Genomic DNA, 19,831 nt, shown 5'->3' with positions numbered 1-19,831 from the left:
TTTGAATTGGGTGTGTCTGATGAGGGAGACATGCAAAATGTGTACTGGTTGGGGGTCCCCAGGACAGGTTTGAGAACCACTGCTCTAGGGGATGTCTCTCTTTTTGGGTGTTGCAAGAATGCCGGTCCACTGAACCAGATGGTGTCCTGCAATTTGGTTGGAGCTACTGGTCGGGTTGCAACATCAGCTGGATTATGCTCTGAGCTCACATAATGCCATTGTTCCGGATCGGTGCTGTTCCGGATTCTCTGTACACGATTGCTTACATAGACATGAAATCTACGTTTCTCATTGTAGATATAGCCAAGGACCACTCTACTATCTGTGTAGAAGGTAATCTCATTGAATTTGACAGCCATCTCCGCAGTGATTGTTTCCATCATGGTCACAGCCAAGACAGCCGCACAGAGTTCCAGACGAGGTATAGTGTGCTCTGGTTGTGGCGCTAGCCTTGCTTTTCCTGTGATAAACCCCATATGACAGTTACCATCTGAGTCAACGGTTTTGAGGTAAGCAACTGCTGCAATTACTTTCTCAGAAGCATCAGAAAAAACACAGAGCTCCTTGAATTTGGCACCTGACACTGATGTAGGCCCATAGCTTCTTGGGACTGGTACATGTTGCAGTTCTTGCAAGGAATCTCTCCATTCCTCCCACATCTCTTGTTTGTGCACAGGTAAGGGTGCATCCCAGTCGGTAGCATTCTCAGTTAGTTCCCGCAGTAGTACTTTGCCTTGAACTGTGATTGGTGCCACAAATCCCAGTGGGTCATACAAACTGTTTATTACAGACAGCAATCCACGCCTAGTGTAAGGCCTTTTATCCTTCTGGACATGGAAGTTGAAGCAGTCTGTGTCCAGATTCCAAAGCAAGCCGAGACTGCGTTGCATTGGAAGTGAGCTGGCACCTAAATCCAGTTCTTTCAGTGAGTTTGCATAATCATCAGACGGAAAAGCTTTCATCACTTCCTTGCTGTTTGAAGCCAATTTATGCAACTTCAAATTAGATCCAGCCAGCATGTCCTGTGTCCTTTTTAACAGGTCGATTGCCATCTCTGGGGAGGGTACGGATTTCAATCCATCATCCATATAAAAGTCTTGCTCCACAAACTGTCGGGTGTCTTGACCGAATTCCTCTTCTCCTTCTTGAGCTGCACGACGAAGACAGTAAATGGCCACTGCTGGAGAGGGACTGTTCCCAAACACGTGCACCTTCATACGGTATTCCGTGAGCTCATCCTCTGGGTTATTTTCATGAAACCAAAGGAATCGGAGGTGGTTTCTGTCTGCAGGTCGAACTTTAAAGCAGTGGAACATTTGTTGAATGTCTACCATGAAGGCGACAGGCTCTTTGCGAAAACGCATGAGGACTCCAAGGAGACTGTTGTTGAGGTCGGGACCAGTCAAGAGAACCTTGTTCAATGACGCACCTTTGCATTGAGCGCTTGAGTCAAAGACCACTCGGATCTGGGATGGCTTTTTTGGATGGTATACCCCAAAAGACGGTAAGTACCAACACTGTTCATTGGTACCAACTGAAGGAGCTATTTCTGCATGATCATTTTGGAATAGCTTCTCCATAAAGGCTACAAAGTCTTTCTTCATCTCAGGCTTCCTCCTGAAAGATCGTAGAAGGGAATTGAAGCGTTCCACAGCTTGTGGGCGATTGTTTGGAAGATATTGCCTTGGCTGCTTGAATGGAAGTGGGGCAACCCAGGAATTTTCCTCGTCTTTATAGACTTCTCTGTCCATGATCTGCAGAAAGAGTCTGTCCTCTATAGACGGAGCTGTTTTCTCGTCGTCTTTTGTTCTCTGGAATACATCCCATTCTGCTAGACTTTGAGTCCCCTCCTTGATGAGGGGCATGCTTTGGAATCTATTCTTAACACTGTAATTGTTAGGACAAGGATGAAAGTAGGTAGACCAACCATTCTCCATAATGGTGGTGTGGTAAGTTTGAACAGAGGTAGGTTTATGAACTTTCCCAAGACACATGTCTCCAATGATTACCCATCCTAAGTCCAACTTTTGCGCGAAGGGAGCATTTGGTGGCCCGTTCACTTGCTTATGGGCTTTGTGGACTCTGATTATATCTCTGCCTAACAGGAGAAGAATGGGAACATGATGATCTGGCTCTGGAATGTACCTCGCAAGATGTTTTAGATGGCTGTGGTTACTGACCACTCCTGGAGTGGGGATTTCAGAACGATTGTCTGGAATTTCGTTACACTCAAGTAGCACTGGTAAGGGTAAAACTAAGCTTCCGTCAAAGGATTCCACTTGAAAGCCTCGTGCTAGCCTGCCTTCTGTTTCGACTGTGCCTGCGCATGTTTTGAGAGTGTAGGCTATGTTGCACTCTGTAATGCCAAACAGATCAAAGAATTCTGATCTTGCAAGCGATCTGTTGCTTTGATCGTCTAGTATCACATATGTTTTGACCGCTTTCTCTGGGTGGCCTCCTGGAAATACTTTCACGAGACATACCTTGGAGCATGAGCGCGGAAGTTGACTGGCTCCACATACCTCTGTACAAGCTGAGGAAACCTCGGATTCCATGGGTATGTCCTCATTCACATTGTGATCCTCCAGTGTCAGGGATCTCGGTTCTTTCACCCATGGTGCTGGGCCTGGATGGAGCGCTGCCATGTGGGTAATGCTGCCACATTCTGAACACTTAACATCCTGATCACAGTTTTTTGCCATGTGTAATACAGAGTTGCAACATTTGAAGCATATACCTTGATGTTTGAGCAATGACTTCCTCTCTTCCATAGGTTTCATCCTGAATCCTCTGCATCTGGACAGAGGGTGAGGCTTATTGTGTAGAAAGCAGTGTTTTGCTGGGTTTACCTTATTTTTGAGTTCACTGAAAGCTGATGACTTTTCAGAGGAGACCTGAGTCTTGTGTGTGATGACAGCTCTGGGAAAAACAGGTTTGTTTAACTGTTTGTTTGGTCTGCGAGATTCGTCCTGTACAGTTGTGAGAAAGAAACTTGGATCATTGCGCATCTTAGCTTGCTGACATACAAAGTCTACTAGGAACTTGAAAGGTGGGAAGGAAACCCTGCAGTCCTCTTTGTACTTAGACCCCACTGTGAGCCACTTTTCTTGTAAGCTGAACGGCAATTTCTGTATTATCGGATTTACTCCCCGTGGAGTATCTAGATAGGAAAGACCCATTAGATCGCCATCCTGCTTAGCTGCCTGAATCTCCATGAGCAAATCTCCTAGCTCACGCAGTCTGTGACTTTCTCTGTTTGATATTTTTGGGAAGTTCTCCAATTTCCTGAATAGTGCACTTTCTACCATTTCTGGCGAGCCATACGTTTCATAAAGTCTCTCCCAAATCAGACTGAGCCCTTGTAGTGGATGGTTAATGTGCACAGCTCTGATTCGTTTTGCATGCTCAGCTGACTCACATCCCAGCCATTTTACTAGCAAGTCCATCTCCTCACTAGGTGAGAGATTAAGGTCTTTAGTGGTATTTATGAAAGATGCCCTCCATGCTCTGAAAGCCTCTGGATGATCGTTAAACTGCGTAAGGCCGGTGGACACCAATTCACGTCTTGCGATAAACTTCACAACATCAGACATTTGATTATTTGCATACTGGTTACCTTTATCTTCCCCAGCTTGTAAAGGTGAAGCTGACTGAGTCTGAAAAAAGCCGAGCGGCATCTGCCTGTCCACACTCCTATCCTCACAGCTCTGAAATGCTGCAGAATGTTGGTGATATACATCGTGGGATGACCTGAAGAACGCCTCATGCTGAACGGGGTGTTTAAACCGTACATCCATGGACTGAGAAATGATAGGGTACTGTCTACCCTCTGCATGGGTAGGCTGAGACTTGGGTGGTGTGGCATAAAAACTATGCTGACCCTCCTGCTGCAAGCACGATTCAGTAGTCTGTGTTGGTTGTACTTCTGAAACGTTTATGCCTCCATTATCATGAAACGGGCCGTCCATTACTGGCATTTGTGAATCCACGACACTATCTGCCTGATTTGATAAGTAAGCCTGTGTGCGTTCTGTTGAATCTTCTATAGGTAGCTCTATTACACTCAAATTCCCTCTACTTTCCTGCTCTGCTGCTGTCTCTAAAGCCTCTGCCTTCGCTTGTATTGCTGCAGCTCTCTTTTCCAGTCTTAAAGTCTCTAGTGATACCTCAAGCTGGGCTTTCTGTATTTTCAGTTCGCTCTCTTTCTTAGCAAACGCTACTTCTGCTTTAGCCGCTTCGGCCTCTGCTCTAGCCATTGCAGCGGCTGTGGTTACAGCTGATGAGCCTCTCGAGTCTCGTGACGAACATGATGCATTAGATACTCGCCTCAGTGATCCAGATTTGGAGCTTGACTTTGACATTGTTGAAAGAAGATCACCTCATGAACTTGCTTGCTCCCCGCCGTGGAGTTAGAACATAGAAGTTGGTCATCGAAGATTTTCGTTTTACTATTCTGCCCTTTATCTCAAACGCCTTGCTTGAGTATGCAGTCAGATAACGCCTCCCAAAGACAACAGACACAGGGATTGATTTTCAAGCTTTACTGTTGCCCAAGGAATAACGTAAAACTGTAGAAATACAAAATACAGAATTCTACTGTAAATGTAAAGCGTCTACATGTTCATATAACACAATGAAGGCTATTTACATCACATAGTTAGCATCAACTATATCAGAAATTGGTCTTACAATTCACAAAATAAAGAAGAAATCCACATTTGACATATTATATAACAATTTAAAGTAAATATGCATAGAAATAATGATGTAGCATCATGTACATACCGAAAGTGCCTTCAAAACAACTTAAATTTGAGGAGCGATAGAAGCCATGACCGCATGCTCTTCTCTGCTGCTGCTGAAACTAGGCTCACGGTTGTGATGTCATCATATAAGGACAATATTATGTGCAGTACCCAACTTTGAACAGAAGGGGTCACTTTACGACCACTTATTAAAAGAACCATAAAATAAATGCTGAATGTTCATAGAGAACAGCACATTGTTAGTTTTAATAAAAAAATAATAAAAAAAGGTCATTTCTGCCAATTTTTTCTTTTTGCTGTATCTAAAACATACCGAACCGTACCGAACCGAACCGTGACACCAGTGTATCGTATCGAACCGAACCGTGAATTTTGTGAACCGTTACACCCCTACTATAAATGTATAACCTGTGTTAAAGTGGCTGTACAGCTATTATACACTTTTGGTAGTGTTTGAATTTCAAACATACTTTGTTGGGATCCATTCTCATTTTTTCATTGTTGGCTGTGGAGGCTTTCTCTGCAGCTCTCTTCTGCCGCTGCGGTCCCCTGCCGAAGAAGATGTAGTTGACCAGTGCATACTCCAGCAGAGCCAGGAAAACAAAGACGAAACAGCCCATCAGGTACATGTCAATGGCTTTGACATATGGAATCTTTGGAAGAGTCTCGCGCAAATGTGTGTTGATGGTGGTCATGGTCAGCACAGTGGTGATGCCTAGGTTCAAGAGGAAATTATTGTTAAAGGTGTGAATGGCAAAAATTGGATTTTATTGAGAACCCATAATTCTTGGAATTATAGATTATCAAAACTAGGAACAAACAGGCAGAATTGTTTTAATTGTTTAAGTGAAAAGAGCAAAACAAAAAGCCAGGAAACTGGAAACTACAACACAAAAACACACAATATTAAAATGTCCAAAAATCAAAAACAGGGGATACAACAACTGACAAAACACAAGGGAAAACATAGGTGTATAAATACTCAAGAGCTAATGAGAAAACTAGGAAACCCCTGGGAATAATAATGAGCTAATCGACAGAGAGTTACTGCCACTGTCGGCTATGTATTATGTGATGGCTGCCACCATCTTGTGTGTTTGGGCCGCACACACTTCTAATGCTCCTCCCAAGACGGTGGCTTCTGTTGTGAACTCTGTTTTACCTGTGCTGCCTGTTATCTTTGTCCAAGCCAAGGAGGCCCAATCTGAACGCTCTGAACTTCCTGTCAGGGTCACTAAAATCGATATTGAACTCTCTGAGCTCCCTGTTATGGCCATTTAGGCCGTCAATAATCTCTCTGTGCTACATTTCAGTGATGCCGTTGTATCTAGCACCGTCAGTACCATCCAGGCTCCGATGCTGTCTTCAGAACTGCTGTAGGGGTATTCTGCACCGCCATGGTGTATTTAGTCTAGTCTGCTCCATCTTGGTGGTCTTCTACTTTGCCATGGGGATCTTCAGTACCCTCTGCTCTGCTGTGGTGGTCTTCCGCTCTACTTTGGAGGTCATTTGATTCACCTGCAATGCCATGGTGATCATCTGTTCCAATTGCTATGCCGTGATGATCTTCCAGGCTCCAATGAAGTCTTCAGTACTGTTGTAGGGGTGTTCTGCTCCGCCTTGGAGGTCTCCTGCTCTGCCGGCTCCCCCCTGACACCCTGAACTATCAGCTTTGCCCTGGTTTCTGGAACGGCCGGCTTGGTCTCTAGGCCCACTTCCACACGGGCCTGGCCCTGCATCGCGTCCCTGTTCCGACATCCACTCCATTACCCTCCTGGACTTTCTGGCTGTGTCCCAATTCAAAGGCTGCATCTTTCAAAGGAGTTTGAAACTTCAAAGGTCATACCATCAAAATAAATCAATAAACTATTGTCATTGGTGATGTGCAACAAATTATGGGATGGGCAAGGCCACAAAGTGTCCATCTGTTGTATCCTTCATTTCTTGTAAAATGAAGGGCACATTTCAAGGCCACATTTGAAGGAGTCTTTGAATTGGAACAGCCTTCGCCATGCCGCAGTGACACAAACAGCCTTCGAATGCGGACTTCAAAAGGATACAGCCCTTGAATCAGGAAACATAATGCGTCTCAGTTTCCAGAACTCTCGAATCTGCTCCTTGAAACTCCTTGTTAACTGATCACCAACACTTGTCCTTCTCTCAGTCTTGTTAGCTTTAAAGGATTAGTTCACTCAAAAATGAAATTTCTTTCATTACTGACTCATCCCAATGTCGTTCCACACCTGTAAGACCTCCATTCATCCTTGGAACACAGGTTATGATATTTTAGATATAGTCGAGGGATTTCTGTCCTTTGAATGTAAGTGTATGCACACTTGCTGTCCAGGTCCATAAGGTAATGAAAACATCATCAAAGTTGTCCATATGTGACATCAGTTGGTTAGTTAGACTCTTTTGAAGCGTCGACAATACATTTTGGTCCAAAAATAACAAAACAATACGACTTTATTTAGCATTGTCTTCTTTTCCTCTTAAAAAACCTCAAATAAAGAATCAAATGGTCGTGAATCAGCAGATTGATTCGTGATTCGTAGTGCCAATTTCACATGATTTCAGCAGCTATCCAGTTTGACACGCGATCTGAATCATGATTTATGACCGTTTGAATCTTTATTTGAGGAACACGGAAGAGAAGACAATGCTGAATAACAGAAGTAACAAATTTTTGTTATTTTTGGACCAAAATGTATTGTCGATAATTCAAATGAGTCTACCAACCAACTGATGTCACATATGGACTATTTTAATGATTGTGGCAAGCAGCGAGGCGATGGACCGTGAGAGCCGGCCGGTGGCGAGTGATAATGAGCGCCAGCTGCATGACACACCGTTCTCGTCTCACCATGGCGGAGTGACGAGAGTATAAAAGGAGGAGCAAAGACACTGGAAGACGAGAGAGGACCAGGCCTGGACTTTACGTTGACCGTCCACCGGGCGTCCAGCACCATCGCATGGCACCGCGAGGAAGAGCCTCTCAGCTGGTGAGGACCGAGCGGAAGTGTGTCGGGGAACCGGACCAGAATTTTTTTTTCCTTTTCTTTTTTCCTCTCTCCCCTCTCTCGTTCTGTCGCTCCTCGTGCTCCCGGCTCCATTTCTCTCGCCTCTTTGTTCTTACACCAGGTCCCACGGCCGCCGTGATCGGCCGTGGTCAACAAGTGTGCATACACTTACATTAAAAGGACAGAAAGCCCTCGGACTAAATCTAAAATATCTTTAACTGTGTTCCGAGGATTAACGGAGGTCTTACAGGTGTGGAACGACATTGGGGTAAGTCATTAATGAAAGAAATTTTATTTTTGGGTGAACTAACCCTTTAAGTATTACACCCTCAGTTATCATCTGATCATTGTCTTGTGTTGAAGTTTCATGCTGGTTTTTCTCTGTATCGTTCCTGGTGTTTATTAAACGTGTTTTTATTGCTCTTCTGCTTCAAGCATCTTTTGTGGATTGTCATGTCTTGCCAGCGCGTGACAATTGGATTATTTGAAAAAAATCTAAGTATGTCCTCATTTAGAAAGTTAGAAAAACATGAGCATGTTTGAGGGGGCGTTATCTGAATTCTTTTCTTCCAGTTGATGATTCAGAATCTTAAAATGTTATGATTTTTCATAAAGTAAATCATCGGCATCTTAATTGGTGAAACACAAAGCCGTCCTGTTTCTCAACAGTGATTAAGAAATTGTTCTGTTTTTATGCTTTGAAATTTACTGTCATTCTGACAATTCTCATGAAATTCACTGTGGATGGGTTTTACAGAGCGTATGAGGTACAAAGTTATTATTCTTCATAAAAAAAATGTTTTCATTATTATTTGCACTATAACAGGTGCTAAAGGCATCTCATTGAAACCTCTTTGTCAAGGAACATTTCACCCTGCACTGTTTCTTATCTCTTTTAACTGCCAAGTACTGAAAGTGCAATATTCATATGAAATCAATTTAAACCTGATTAAGCTTGACCAATAGTACAGCAGATTCCATCCTCCTACTCCTGCCTCGTGGTATTGGCTAAATCAGAGGGTTAGTATGCACTTGAAACACCCTACTGTATTAATACACACAGGAAACCTACCACTCTCTAGGTCTATCCATGCAGATGCACATATATTTCCAAATATTTGATTATTCTAATCAGTATGAGATCTAAACACTCATATCTGGCCACCCTAAAATATATATCCATAATCATTCAGCATTCTGTTAAATGCTACAGTGGTTTGCACTTGTGTGGAATAATGAGGCCAGGCCAGATAGCAATCACAAAGAGTGCTCTTTTATTCACACTGAGAAGACTGCACGCTTGCTGCCTCGGCCTTACATAATCAGTGATGACGGGGGAAAAGTGGAGGCGAGAGAGAGAGAGAGAGAGAGAGAGAGAGAGAGAGAGAGAGAGAGAGAGAGAGAGAGAGAGAGAGAGAGAGAGAGAGAGAGAGAGAGAGAGTCTTTTTTCCGTCTAAAAAAAGGATCAAATCAAGTCAGTATACATCTGTCAATATGTTTAATTAAATACTTCCAACAAAGGATATACTTGGGGTGAATCTCCTGAAACATGTCCCAGTCATATAAAAAAAAAAAAAACATTGACTAAATGTACAAATGTAAAGATCGGCGCGTTACTAGCTGTCACGGTTAACTGTAGCGTAATCCAAACAAAGAGAGATGTGTGATGCAGAATGAAGAATAATGATCATATTTATTAAACGGAGAGAGTGAGTATAGTGCATTTCATTTACAGTAAATTTAAAGCCATAACAAAAATCAAAACCAAACTTAGGGCAGTTTCACATCTATTTTCAAAAAGAAGGGTGACAGTTAAGAGGTTAAAATGTTGTAGATTTAAGTAACAAATGAGAATCGCTAAAATTATTTGAATCGCTAAAATTATTTGAATCGATTAAATTAATGTTAAGACAAAGGTCTTATTAATGATTTTCAGTGTTGTTTAAGAAAATTAAAGCAACAGTTTTATAATAATGGAAGAATATGTAAAAGTATGGTGTTTGGGGTAAAGGGCACAATATTTAAAATGATAATAAACAGCCGCTGACTTTGACATTTGTTGTCATGACATGGATAGATTCAGATGGGAAATATCAGTATAATATGTTGGTTGTCCACCTTAGAGATAATCACCATATTTATAATGAATCCATCATATTTAACAATATTTTTTAAATATATATATAGAAATATATCAAATATACAAAAATAAGATAACAAGAATCTTTACTTTTTAAAATAATTTTGTTTCTGTATTTTTCAAATATATTTTATTTTAACATATTTTAATTACAGTAATTGTAATTTAACAAAAATGTATTTTCCCCCAAAAATAAACAAGCTGAAGTGTGTGATTGTTTTGAACAAGTATTAACTTAGACTTTATTAAAACCCCATGCTGGTTTTACCCTGTGTGTCGCCACCCATACATTTATACAATTTTTATGATTAATTTTCGCACAAAATCTGATGCTCCATCAATGTCCAATACAACCTCTTTTTTTCTGCAATCATAGAATTTGGGAGTAGTGAAAAGCAATGTTTTTTTTTAAGGTGTGCCTTTAGCCCGTTACACAAGGGAAGATCATTAACAGAACAGAGAGCAGGTGAGACAGTAATCAGGAACCATGATAATGAAATAATTACAACTCAGGCAAATGGTGACAATGAAAACAAACAGAGCAATGTAATTAAACTAAACAAAACAGAACAAGACAGGAACGTGACTTTAACACAAGAATGTAAAACTCAACTTTTTTTGTGGTGAGCTAGCTTTTAGTGTGTTTTTATTATCATTATTTTTTTTCTTAATGAATTTTTTTTTTTTTTCGCATCTGCAGTAAATGTATATAATGGATGACCTTGCTTGCTTTATTTCCCAATATCACTGAATTGGAGCACAAACATATGAGAAAGGCAGAGCAGAAGAGAGGGAGAGAACACTGCTGCGCTGTAACAGAATCCTCAACCAACGACACAGAAGAAACGTACGTGGATAGGGATAGGTGAATATACATATATATATAAAATAAATGTCACCAGCTGTGTGCACCTACCTAAAGCAACCCTGGCAGCCGAGGCATCATAGTTGATCCAGAAGGATACCCATGATAGGATGGTGATTAGGATTGAAGGCATGTAGGTCTGCAGAATGAAGTAGCCAATGTTTCTCTTCAGCTTGAAGCTCAGGGAAAGGCGAGGATATGAACCTGGATGAAAATACCCCATGCACCAAACAAGATCACAATCAATAAGCCACATGTATAAAATGCTTATATATTATGTTATAGAACAAGCCCTGCTCAAAACGTATTCTATTAATCCTAATTAAGCATCATATTGTGTACTAGCCTCTGTGATATATGTATATACATTTGTGCATGGTGCTTTGTAAGCCTAGGATAACACTCAGCCTACACTCTTAAAAATAAAGGTTCTAAAGGGGAGTATTAGCATCACTGCCATGAGAATTATTTAATAGTTCCCAAAGGAACCTTTCAGTCCACAGTTTTTAAAAGAAACACTTTCTCCTTAATGCAAAAGAACATTCTAAAGAAACTTAAGAACCTTTTTCCAGCATAAAGAACCTTTAGTGGTATATACATATTCCCATGGGCGTCAGAACCATTGTGTGTGGGTGGGACAAGACCCACCCACTTTTTAAGACCAATGATATTGGACCCACTCACTTTTATCGTCTCTAATTCACCACATGTCTGCTTACATTGACTACCCCTTAACCGAGAAACTTATTAAGAAATGTATTATTAAACACATGTTAAAACGCTTTATTTCCCCTTTTCTAATATTTTCTATTTTTTTTATTGAAAATAAATACCTTTCTGTAAAGGGAGTAGAGCGAGTGTGGCAAAAGGCGGATTCAAACCTATGCTCGCGATACGCGTCAAACTTGATGCCATGCGTCTTACCCTTACTCTATAGCCATGGTAAATAATTTAGTGATTTCTGTAATTTTGTCTGGCCCAATCAATCGTTTAGTAAACAGCACTTTTTCTGTCTGGACACGGAGCATAAAAAAACATGCAACTTGTTCATTATCATTATCTCTGAAACTGTTGATTTCTATGGCAGTTAAATGAATATAGCTTTTTTATTAGACTATTGGTATTGACTGGTTTGAGGTCTTTTTTGGTATAGGGGGATATGGCCTAAAACGCACCATAATGCAGGAAAGCACATCTATGAAATATTTTTTTTAAAATATATATATATATATATATATATATATATATATATATATATATATATATATATATATATATATATATATTGTTCTTAAAATGGGACAGTAGAGGGAGGAAGGGAAAGGAAAAGGAAAAGACAAAGAAGGAGAGCAGGAGACGGATCAGAAAAGGGTATCACACAAAAAAAATTGTACCATATGTCATAGCGGGGCCTGTGTGACTGTTTCTACAAATACATAATTTGTTATAACAGCATGTTACTGCATGATGATGAAGTACCAAAAATGAAAGAAAGAAAGTGCATTAGCATTAATCCAATGGAGTAGCAACTTGGACAACGTTATGGCTCAAAAATGACCGTAGAATGCACCACAAACACACTGTAAAATTTTCATAAAAGTCATCCATTTTATTCTTGCGCTGTAATGCAAATTTTCCGAATCCATATGTTTTCATACAATGATCTTGAATCTCTAGCATTTAAATCCTGCACGAGAAAGTGATGACTAAGGTTTCAGTCAGTAATAGCAAATGCTCATGGTGCTTCATTAAAGATTGATACAACATGGTGTATGCATTCGAATGAAACATGTACATCAGGATGTTCAGTGATTAAAAACTTAAAAGTACTCCATACTCCATACTTCATCCAAAACTATGTTATACTGTGAATGACTAATTCAGATGCATGCAACCTGTATGGCATTTTTTAGATGCTGGCAAAAAGTTTTTATTTATATTTTATCTGTAAAGATTACTTAGCCTATATGTACTTACATAAAAACTATGAAATCAGCACAAATAATGGGGGGGGGGGGGGGGGGGGGGGTGCCTTTAGCCCGTTGTAGCTCAGGGAAAGGCGAGGATATGAAATGAACCTGGATGAAAATACCCCATGCACCAAACAAGATCACAATCAATAAGCCACATGTATAAAATGCTTATATATTTCCCTCCCATTCCCTTGAAAAGCTAGTTGCGCTCACACCATGGCAGATTCACTATTTACATGGCGGACTTGGCGAGTGGAAAGTCTGAACGCTTCTCCAGAGAGGAATCCTTTTAGTTTTAATATTAAATATGTGTGTGTGCTGCTGCATGTCCCTGTGTGTGTAATAAGCAGAGTGTACACATGCTGTTGATCACCTATAGGCACATGTTGCTAACACACCCTTTAAAAAAACACAACAAATACTGCGCTATTGACTTTAGAGCAAATAACAAGCCAACAATGCACCTGAACACACCTGGTTTTCAGACCAGATGCCCATGGGAGAACAGATGCCATTTAAACAACACGGATGTGAAAATGATATCTGCATTAGGCTAAAACTAGCAAAACACAGTTACGTCTCACCTGGCGTCCTATTGCGCCGAGTGTATGAAAGAGCCCCTAGACTTAACAGCATAGTCGTCTTGTTAAAAGCGAGCTTGTTAGAGCTGTTGAAGTTTAACATCAGAACACAGTCTTCATCCTCTTTGGCATGCTGAACCAAATGTCATTTCCAAAGACTGCATTTACAGATAACCTCCTGACTTGTATGACAAATTCATGAATATGAAAATGTAGTCAATGAATAATTTAAGTGGTCACACAACATTTTTGTTAAATAACTTATAAGAACACCCTGTATCTTGTTTTTAGTGTATGTGTTTTTCATTCTCAGACCAGGGTTAATTCATACAACCACTGGGGTCTAGGGTACCGCTAGTCATGCCAAAATTAGAGAGTTCATAAAAAATTTAAATAAATCACTGTTTATGCAGACACTGCCCACTAGAGCCAACTGCATATGTGTATATGTAATAAATGGGTCTGATGATTGGAACTTGTTTTTGTATTTGAGAACACTAATACTATTTTAATGAGCTGCAAACTGGTCTTTTAATAAAGTAAAGACTTTACTTTATCTAATATAGTGTCACATGCCTGTCCTGTCTTGTGTGCACATGTGGGTTCTGTCATGTCTTGCATGTGCTACTGTCAACCCCGCCCTTCTTGTTATCTGATTATTGGTTTATTTGCCCCACCTGTTCTCCCTCATTATCTGCCTTGTTTGTTCCCTTTATAATCTCCTTGTGTTTGTCAGTCTGTGTTGGATCCTTGTGTACTGTCTACGTCTTCCGTTCCCCTGTGACTTCCTTGTGGTATGTGTTCAGTTTAAGTTTATATTGTATTATTCTATTGTGTGTTTTTCCCCCTCGTGGGTTTTGTTTTGAGTTTATGTTTTATTTGTTATAATAAATATATCCTTTTCTGCACTTGAGTCCTCGCACCATTTCCTTTGTGTGTGTACGTGACAGAAGGATCCAACCCTAGAGGATTCAGCAAGAGGATTTTTTTTTAGTTTTTGTTTTGTTTGTTGTTTGCTCTTTGGACTATGGAGCTAACCAGGCGCGTACAGGTGATGCGGCAGGTGAACTCCAAATACATCCGCCAACAGGGGGCGGGTGTAAGAGAGTTCGCCGGCCAATTCCTCAAGGAGGTGCATCACCTGTACCTTAACGACACAGAGAAGGCAGAGGTTTTTAACCTCTGCCTGGACATGCCTCTCAGTCCCACCGAGGTGGAGAAAATGGGGAATCCAGACTTTTGGGAGTTTGTGGACCGGCTGGACTCCAGTCCCTCTAGGACCAGGGTCCGGATAGCTCCAGTGGTCCCTGTTCCGGTGGTCTCCAGACGGAAGAGGAGAAGGAAGGCTCCCTCCGTGCCTGTTCCGGTGGTCCCAGTGCCGGTGGATCGTGTGCCGGTGGATCGTGTTCCGGTGGTCCCTATACCGGTGGATCGTGTTCCGGTGGTCCCTATACCGGTGGATCGTGTTCCGGTGGTCCCTATACCGGTGGATCGTGTTCCGGTGGTCCATATACCGGTGGATCGTATTCCGGTGGTCCCTGTGCCGGTGGATCGTGTTCCGGTGGTCCCTGTGCCGGTGGATCGTGTTCCGGTGGTCCCTGTGCCGGTGGATAGTATTCCAGTGGTCCCTGTGCCTGTGGTCCCAGTACCGGTGGATCGTATTCCGGTGGTCCCGATGCCGGTGGTCCCTTTACCGGTGGATCGTGTTCCGGTGGTCCCTATACCGGTGGATCGTGTTCCGGTGGTCCCTGTGCCGGTGGATCGTATTCCGGTGGTCCCTGTGCCGGTGGATCGTGTTCCGGTGGTCCCTGTGCCGGTGGATCGTGTTCCGGTGGTCCCTGTGCCGGTGGATCGTGTTCCGGTGGTCCCGATGCCGGTGGTCTCTGTTCCGGTGGATAGTGTTCCGGTGGTCCCTGTGCTGGTGGATCGCATTCCGGTGGACGCCGCTGGGCCGGAGATGCCTCCCAGGCGTCCTGCTCTCACCGCACCTCCCAGGCGTCCTGCTCTCACCGCGCCTCCCAGGCGTCCTGCTCTCACCGCGCCTCCCAGGCGTCCAGCTCTCACCGCGCCTCCCAGGCGTCCAGCTCTCACCGCGCCTCCCAGGCGTCCAGCTCTCACCGCGCCTCCCAGGCGTCCAGCTCTCACCGCGCCTCCCAGGCGTCCAGCTCTCACCGCGCCTCCCAGGCGTCCTGCTCTCCGTGCGCCGCTGAGGCGTCCTGCTCTCCGTGCGCCGCTGAGGCGTCCTGCTCTCCGTGCGCCGCTGAGGCGTCCTGCTCTCCGTGCGCCGCTGAGGCGTCCTGCTCTCCCTGCGCCGCCCTGGGTGCCTGAACTTTTTGTTTTCCTCATGTGTCCCTTGTTGACCCCTCCCTTGTCTGTTCCTTCCTTGTCTGTTTCTCCTGTCCCTCCCGTGCCCCCCTGGTCAGTCCCTCCCGTGCCCCCCTGGTCTGTCCCTCCCGTGCCCCCCTGGTCTGTCCCTCCCGTCCCGCCCTGGTCTGTCCCTCCCGCCCCGCCCTGGTCTGTCCCTCCCGCCCCGCCCTGGTCTGTCCCTCCCGTCCCTCCCTGGTCTGTCCCGCCCGTCCCTAGTGGAGCGTCTGGTAGCCGCTCCTTAAGGAGGGGGTAATGTCACATGCCTGTCCTGTCTTGTGTGCACATGTGGGTTCTGTCATGTCTTGCATGTGCTACTGTCAACCCCGCCCTTCTTGTTATCTGATTATTGGTTTATTTGCCCCACCTGTTCTCCCTCATTATCTGCCTTGTTTGTTCCCTTTATAATCTCCTTGTGTTTGTCAGTCTGTGTTGGATCCTTGTGTACTGTCTACGTCTTCCGTTCCCCTGTGACTTCCTTGTGGTATGTGTTCAGTTTAAGTTTATATTGTATTATTCTATTGTGTGTTTTTCCCCCTCGTGGGTTTTGTTTTGAGTTTATGTTTTATTTGTTATAATAAATATATCCTTTTCTGCACTTGAGTCCTCGCACCATTTCCTTTGTGTGTGTACGTGACATAGTTCATTTAGTTCTTGATTTATTCCTATAGTGTTCTGTAGTCTGGTTTTATTACCTGTAGAGAACACAACGTTTTTCGAGATGAGTTTGTAGTCCACTATAGAGAACTGAGGAAGCTCTATCCTTTCAACCCCCGTTACAGCGTGGTCGCCGCCTCGCCAGTAAAACTCAATATCATCTGTGGTGTAGCCATCTGAGGGAGAAACATACAGATATTAAAACATATATGTATGGTGGTCATGTGATTGAGGTCTCTGTGGTCGTTCTAATGTCTCTGTCATTAATCTGGCCACTAAATAGGCCATATTCTGCCATCACTACAATTTCATAAGTAATAAAAAAGAAAGAAATCAAACAGCCTACTGTTCTAGCTTATCTGCATAATCTTGCACATCCCAACCCATTTCACAAATGAACACACACTTGCAACTTAAGTTGATTAGTTAGTGACCCAAAAAAACAGCTGTGATGTTGCCTGGACAGATGCCACAAAATACAATAGTAAATTCTGGAGGGGGGGGGGGGGGGGTGTAAAGCAGTTCTTGAATGATAAGAAATGAATTCTTGTTATTTGTTCTAAAATGGTTGGATACATTTAACTGTGCCAAGTTATGAACCGTCAGCTACAGCAAACAGTGTCTTGATTCATTATAAACCTTGCATATCCATAATTTAACATGTTAAATCATTCAAGGCATGCTAAGATGTGAAGAATTATAAATGATGTAAAATGTGATCAAGTTCAGTTGTGGACATTTACTACATCTGAGGTAAGCGTCATGACATATACGAGATGTTTTAATCGAATAACAGTGGAACGTGTTTGTGCCGCATGTAGTTGTCTGATTTATTATTTTATTTTATTAATTTTTTTAGTTGGGCTGGGGCTCAAATCTGTCACATCTAGCCCATCCAACCGACGAGTTCCCCCGTGAGTGTTTATGCTGAGGTTAGTTCCTTAAATTGGAGTAAATAAACGAGTAAATAAAACTAGGTCAGTAACAAATAATGATACATATTATTGAATTCACTGCACATGCTCTTAATATTGCATTTTTGTCACATAGAAATGCAATTGACAGTAAAACACTTGATTTTGATCTAGGATGCAGTAAAGTAAATGTACTGCTGTTAAATAATGTCATGTCATTCCAAACCTGTATGACTTTCTCTCTTACATGAAGCAAACACGAAGATATTATGTTGGTGACCAAACCATTTTGGTTAGGCTGTCCTTGACTTCTATTGAATGGACAAAACAGACTCAAATGATTTTCTTTTCTGAAAACAACACAGGAAGAAAGTCTTTCAGGTTTGGAATGACATTAGGGTGAGTAAATGATGACAACTATCTCTTTAAATAGATGTTAACCTAAGACGCTGATTTCTCTTCCATCAGGCTCATTTTGAATTAACATTTACCTTTCTATTTAAATGTACGATCACGTTAGTCACAGGTAAAACTTTTTTGAGATATGAAGGATGCAACTCTACTCAAGGTTAACATAAGATCGGCTGAAACTGTGTTAACTTCCTAACTTTAATCACGTGTGTCTATGATGATTATATTACGTGTGTGTTGGAACAAAAATGGTGAAAGACACTTGCTACAGACACACCCCAAAGTGGAGGCTTTATATAGCATTGCTAGCGGCACTGAGTGGAGTTTAGTCACTGTAGTGGACTCGCACTGTGAGACTTAGCCTGATCTGATTAATATATAGCTGCAAGCAGCAATTATCGAGCCAAGCACAAACACACAATAAATCATGCCAACATGGCTGGGAGCATCAGACCAACCGCATCAGATAATTTTAGGCAAAATGGCTGAAAAATTATAAATACAGTCAATAGTAATATGATTTAATGGTTCATCACTTTCGACCAATAGGTGGCACTGTGACCAATCTAGCCACAGGAGGTCACACGCCAGTGTACCTTTTGTGCCAGTCTCAAGCCTGGATAAATAGAGAGGGTTGTGTCAGGAAGGACATCCAACGTAAATTATGCAAATATCACAAATATGACTTCTGTGTGCAGGAGCACTCAGGTGGACTATATCTTATGTAGATGCTGTAATCTGATGGAGATTAGCAATTGTAAAGTTTTGGTAGGTGAGAGTGTACTTAGACAGCATAGGATGGTGGTGTGTAAGATGACTCTGGTGGTGAGGAAGAGAAGCGAGTAAATGCAGAGCACAAGACAAAGTGGTGGTAGTTGGAAAAGGAAGAGTGCTGTGTGGATTTCAGGGAGGAGTTGAGACAAGCTTTAGGTGGTCAGGAGGGGCTTCCGAATGACTGGACTACTACAGCCAAAGTGATCAGGGAGACTGGTAGAAAGGTGCTAGGTGTGTCATCTGGAAGGAGGAAAGAAGTCAAGGAAGTCCAGAAGAGTATCCAGAGGAAGAGGTTAGCTAGGAAGAAGGGGGAGAGAGGAAAATAGACAGGAATATAGGGGGATGCAGCGTGAGATTAAGATAAAGGTGGCAAAGGCCAAACAGAAAGCGTATGAGGACATGTATGCAATGTTAGTTAGTAAGGAAGGTGAGAGGGATGTGTATCGGTTGGCGAGGCAGAGGGATAGAGATGGGAAGGATGTGCAGCAGGTTAGAGTGATTAAAGATAGAGATGGAAATGTTTTGACAGGTGACAGAAGGGTGAGGGAAAGGTGGAAGGAGTACTTTGAGGAACTGATGAATGAGGAAAATGACAGGGGGAGAACAGTTGTAGAGGCAAATATTGTTGAGCAGGAAGAAGAAAGTATTAGCAAGGGTGAAGTTAGGAGAGCTTTGAAGAGGATGAAGAGAGAAAAGGCAGTTGGTCCTGATGACATACCAGTGGATGTATGGAAGTGTCTAGTCGAAATGGCAGTAGAGTTTTTATCTAGGTTGTTCAACGAGGTTTTAGAGAGTGAGAGGATGCCTGAGGAATTTTAGAAGAAGTGTTTTGGTGGTGATTTTTAAGAACAAGGGAGATGTGCAGAGTTGTGGAAACTATAGAGGTATTAAGCTGATGAGCGATACAATGAAGTTGTGGGAAAGAGTAGTGGAAGCAAGGCTAAGGGGAGAAGCGGATATTTGTGAGCAGCAGTATGGTTTCATGCCAAGAAAGAGCACTACAGATGCATTATTTGCTTTGAGAATGTTAATGGAGAAGTACTGAGAGGGTCAGAAAGAGCTGCATTGTGTCTTTGTAGATTAAGAGAAAGCATATGACAGAGTGCCAAGAGAGGAGCTGTGGTATTGTATGAGGAGGTCTGGAGTGACGGAGAAGTATGTTAGAGTGGTGTAGGATATGTATGAGAGCAGTAGGACAGTGGTAAGGTGTGCCGTAGGTGAGACAGAGGACTTCATGGTAATGGTGGGACAGCATCAAGGATCGGCTGGACAGGCTGACAGATCAAGCAGGAATCTCCATGGACTGTGATGTTTGCGGATGACATTGGGATCTGTAGTGAGAGCAGGGAGCAGGTGGAGGAAAGTC

At 42.6% G+C, this 19,831-nt stretch overlaps 1 protein-coding gene across 2 annotated transcripts in view; it reads right to left on the bottom strand.

The window, feature by feature from the left end:
- Positions 1-19,831, bottom strand: part of LOC137046909 (gamma-aminobutyric acid receptor subunit beta-2) — a 141,036-nt gene that overhangs the window by 18,662 nt on the left and 102,543 nt on the right. For both annotated transcript variants that reach the window (XM_067424371.1, XM_067424372.1), the window contains 3 exons: positions 16,405-16,542; positions 10,843-10,995; positions 5,237-5,481 (listed from right to left, as the gene is read on the bottom strand). In XM_067424371.1, the coding sequence (XP_067280472.1) occupies positions 5,237-5,481; positions 10,843-10,995; positions 16,405-16,542 (536 nt within the window). The remainder of the gene's footprint in view (positions 1-5,236; positions 5,482-10,842; positions 10,996-16,404; positions 16,543-19,831) is intronic.

This window comes from Pseudorasbora parva, chromosome 18 (genome assembly GCF_024679245.1).
Source record: "Pseudorasbora parva isolate DD20220531a chromosome 18, ASM2467924v1, whole genome shotgun sequence".
Lineage (NCBI taxonomy): Eukaryota > Metazoa > Chordata > Actinopteri > Cypriniformes > Gobionidae > Pseudorasbora > Pseudorasbora parva.
The sequence above is the reverse complement of the archived record's forward strand: the minus strand, read 5'-3'. Positions and strand labels throughout refer to the sequence as shown.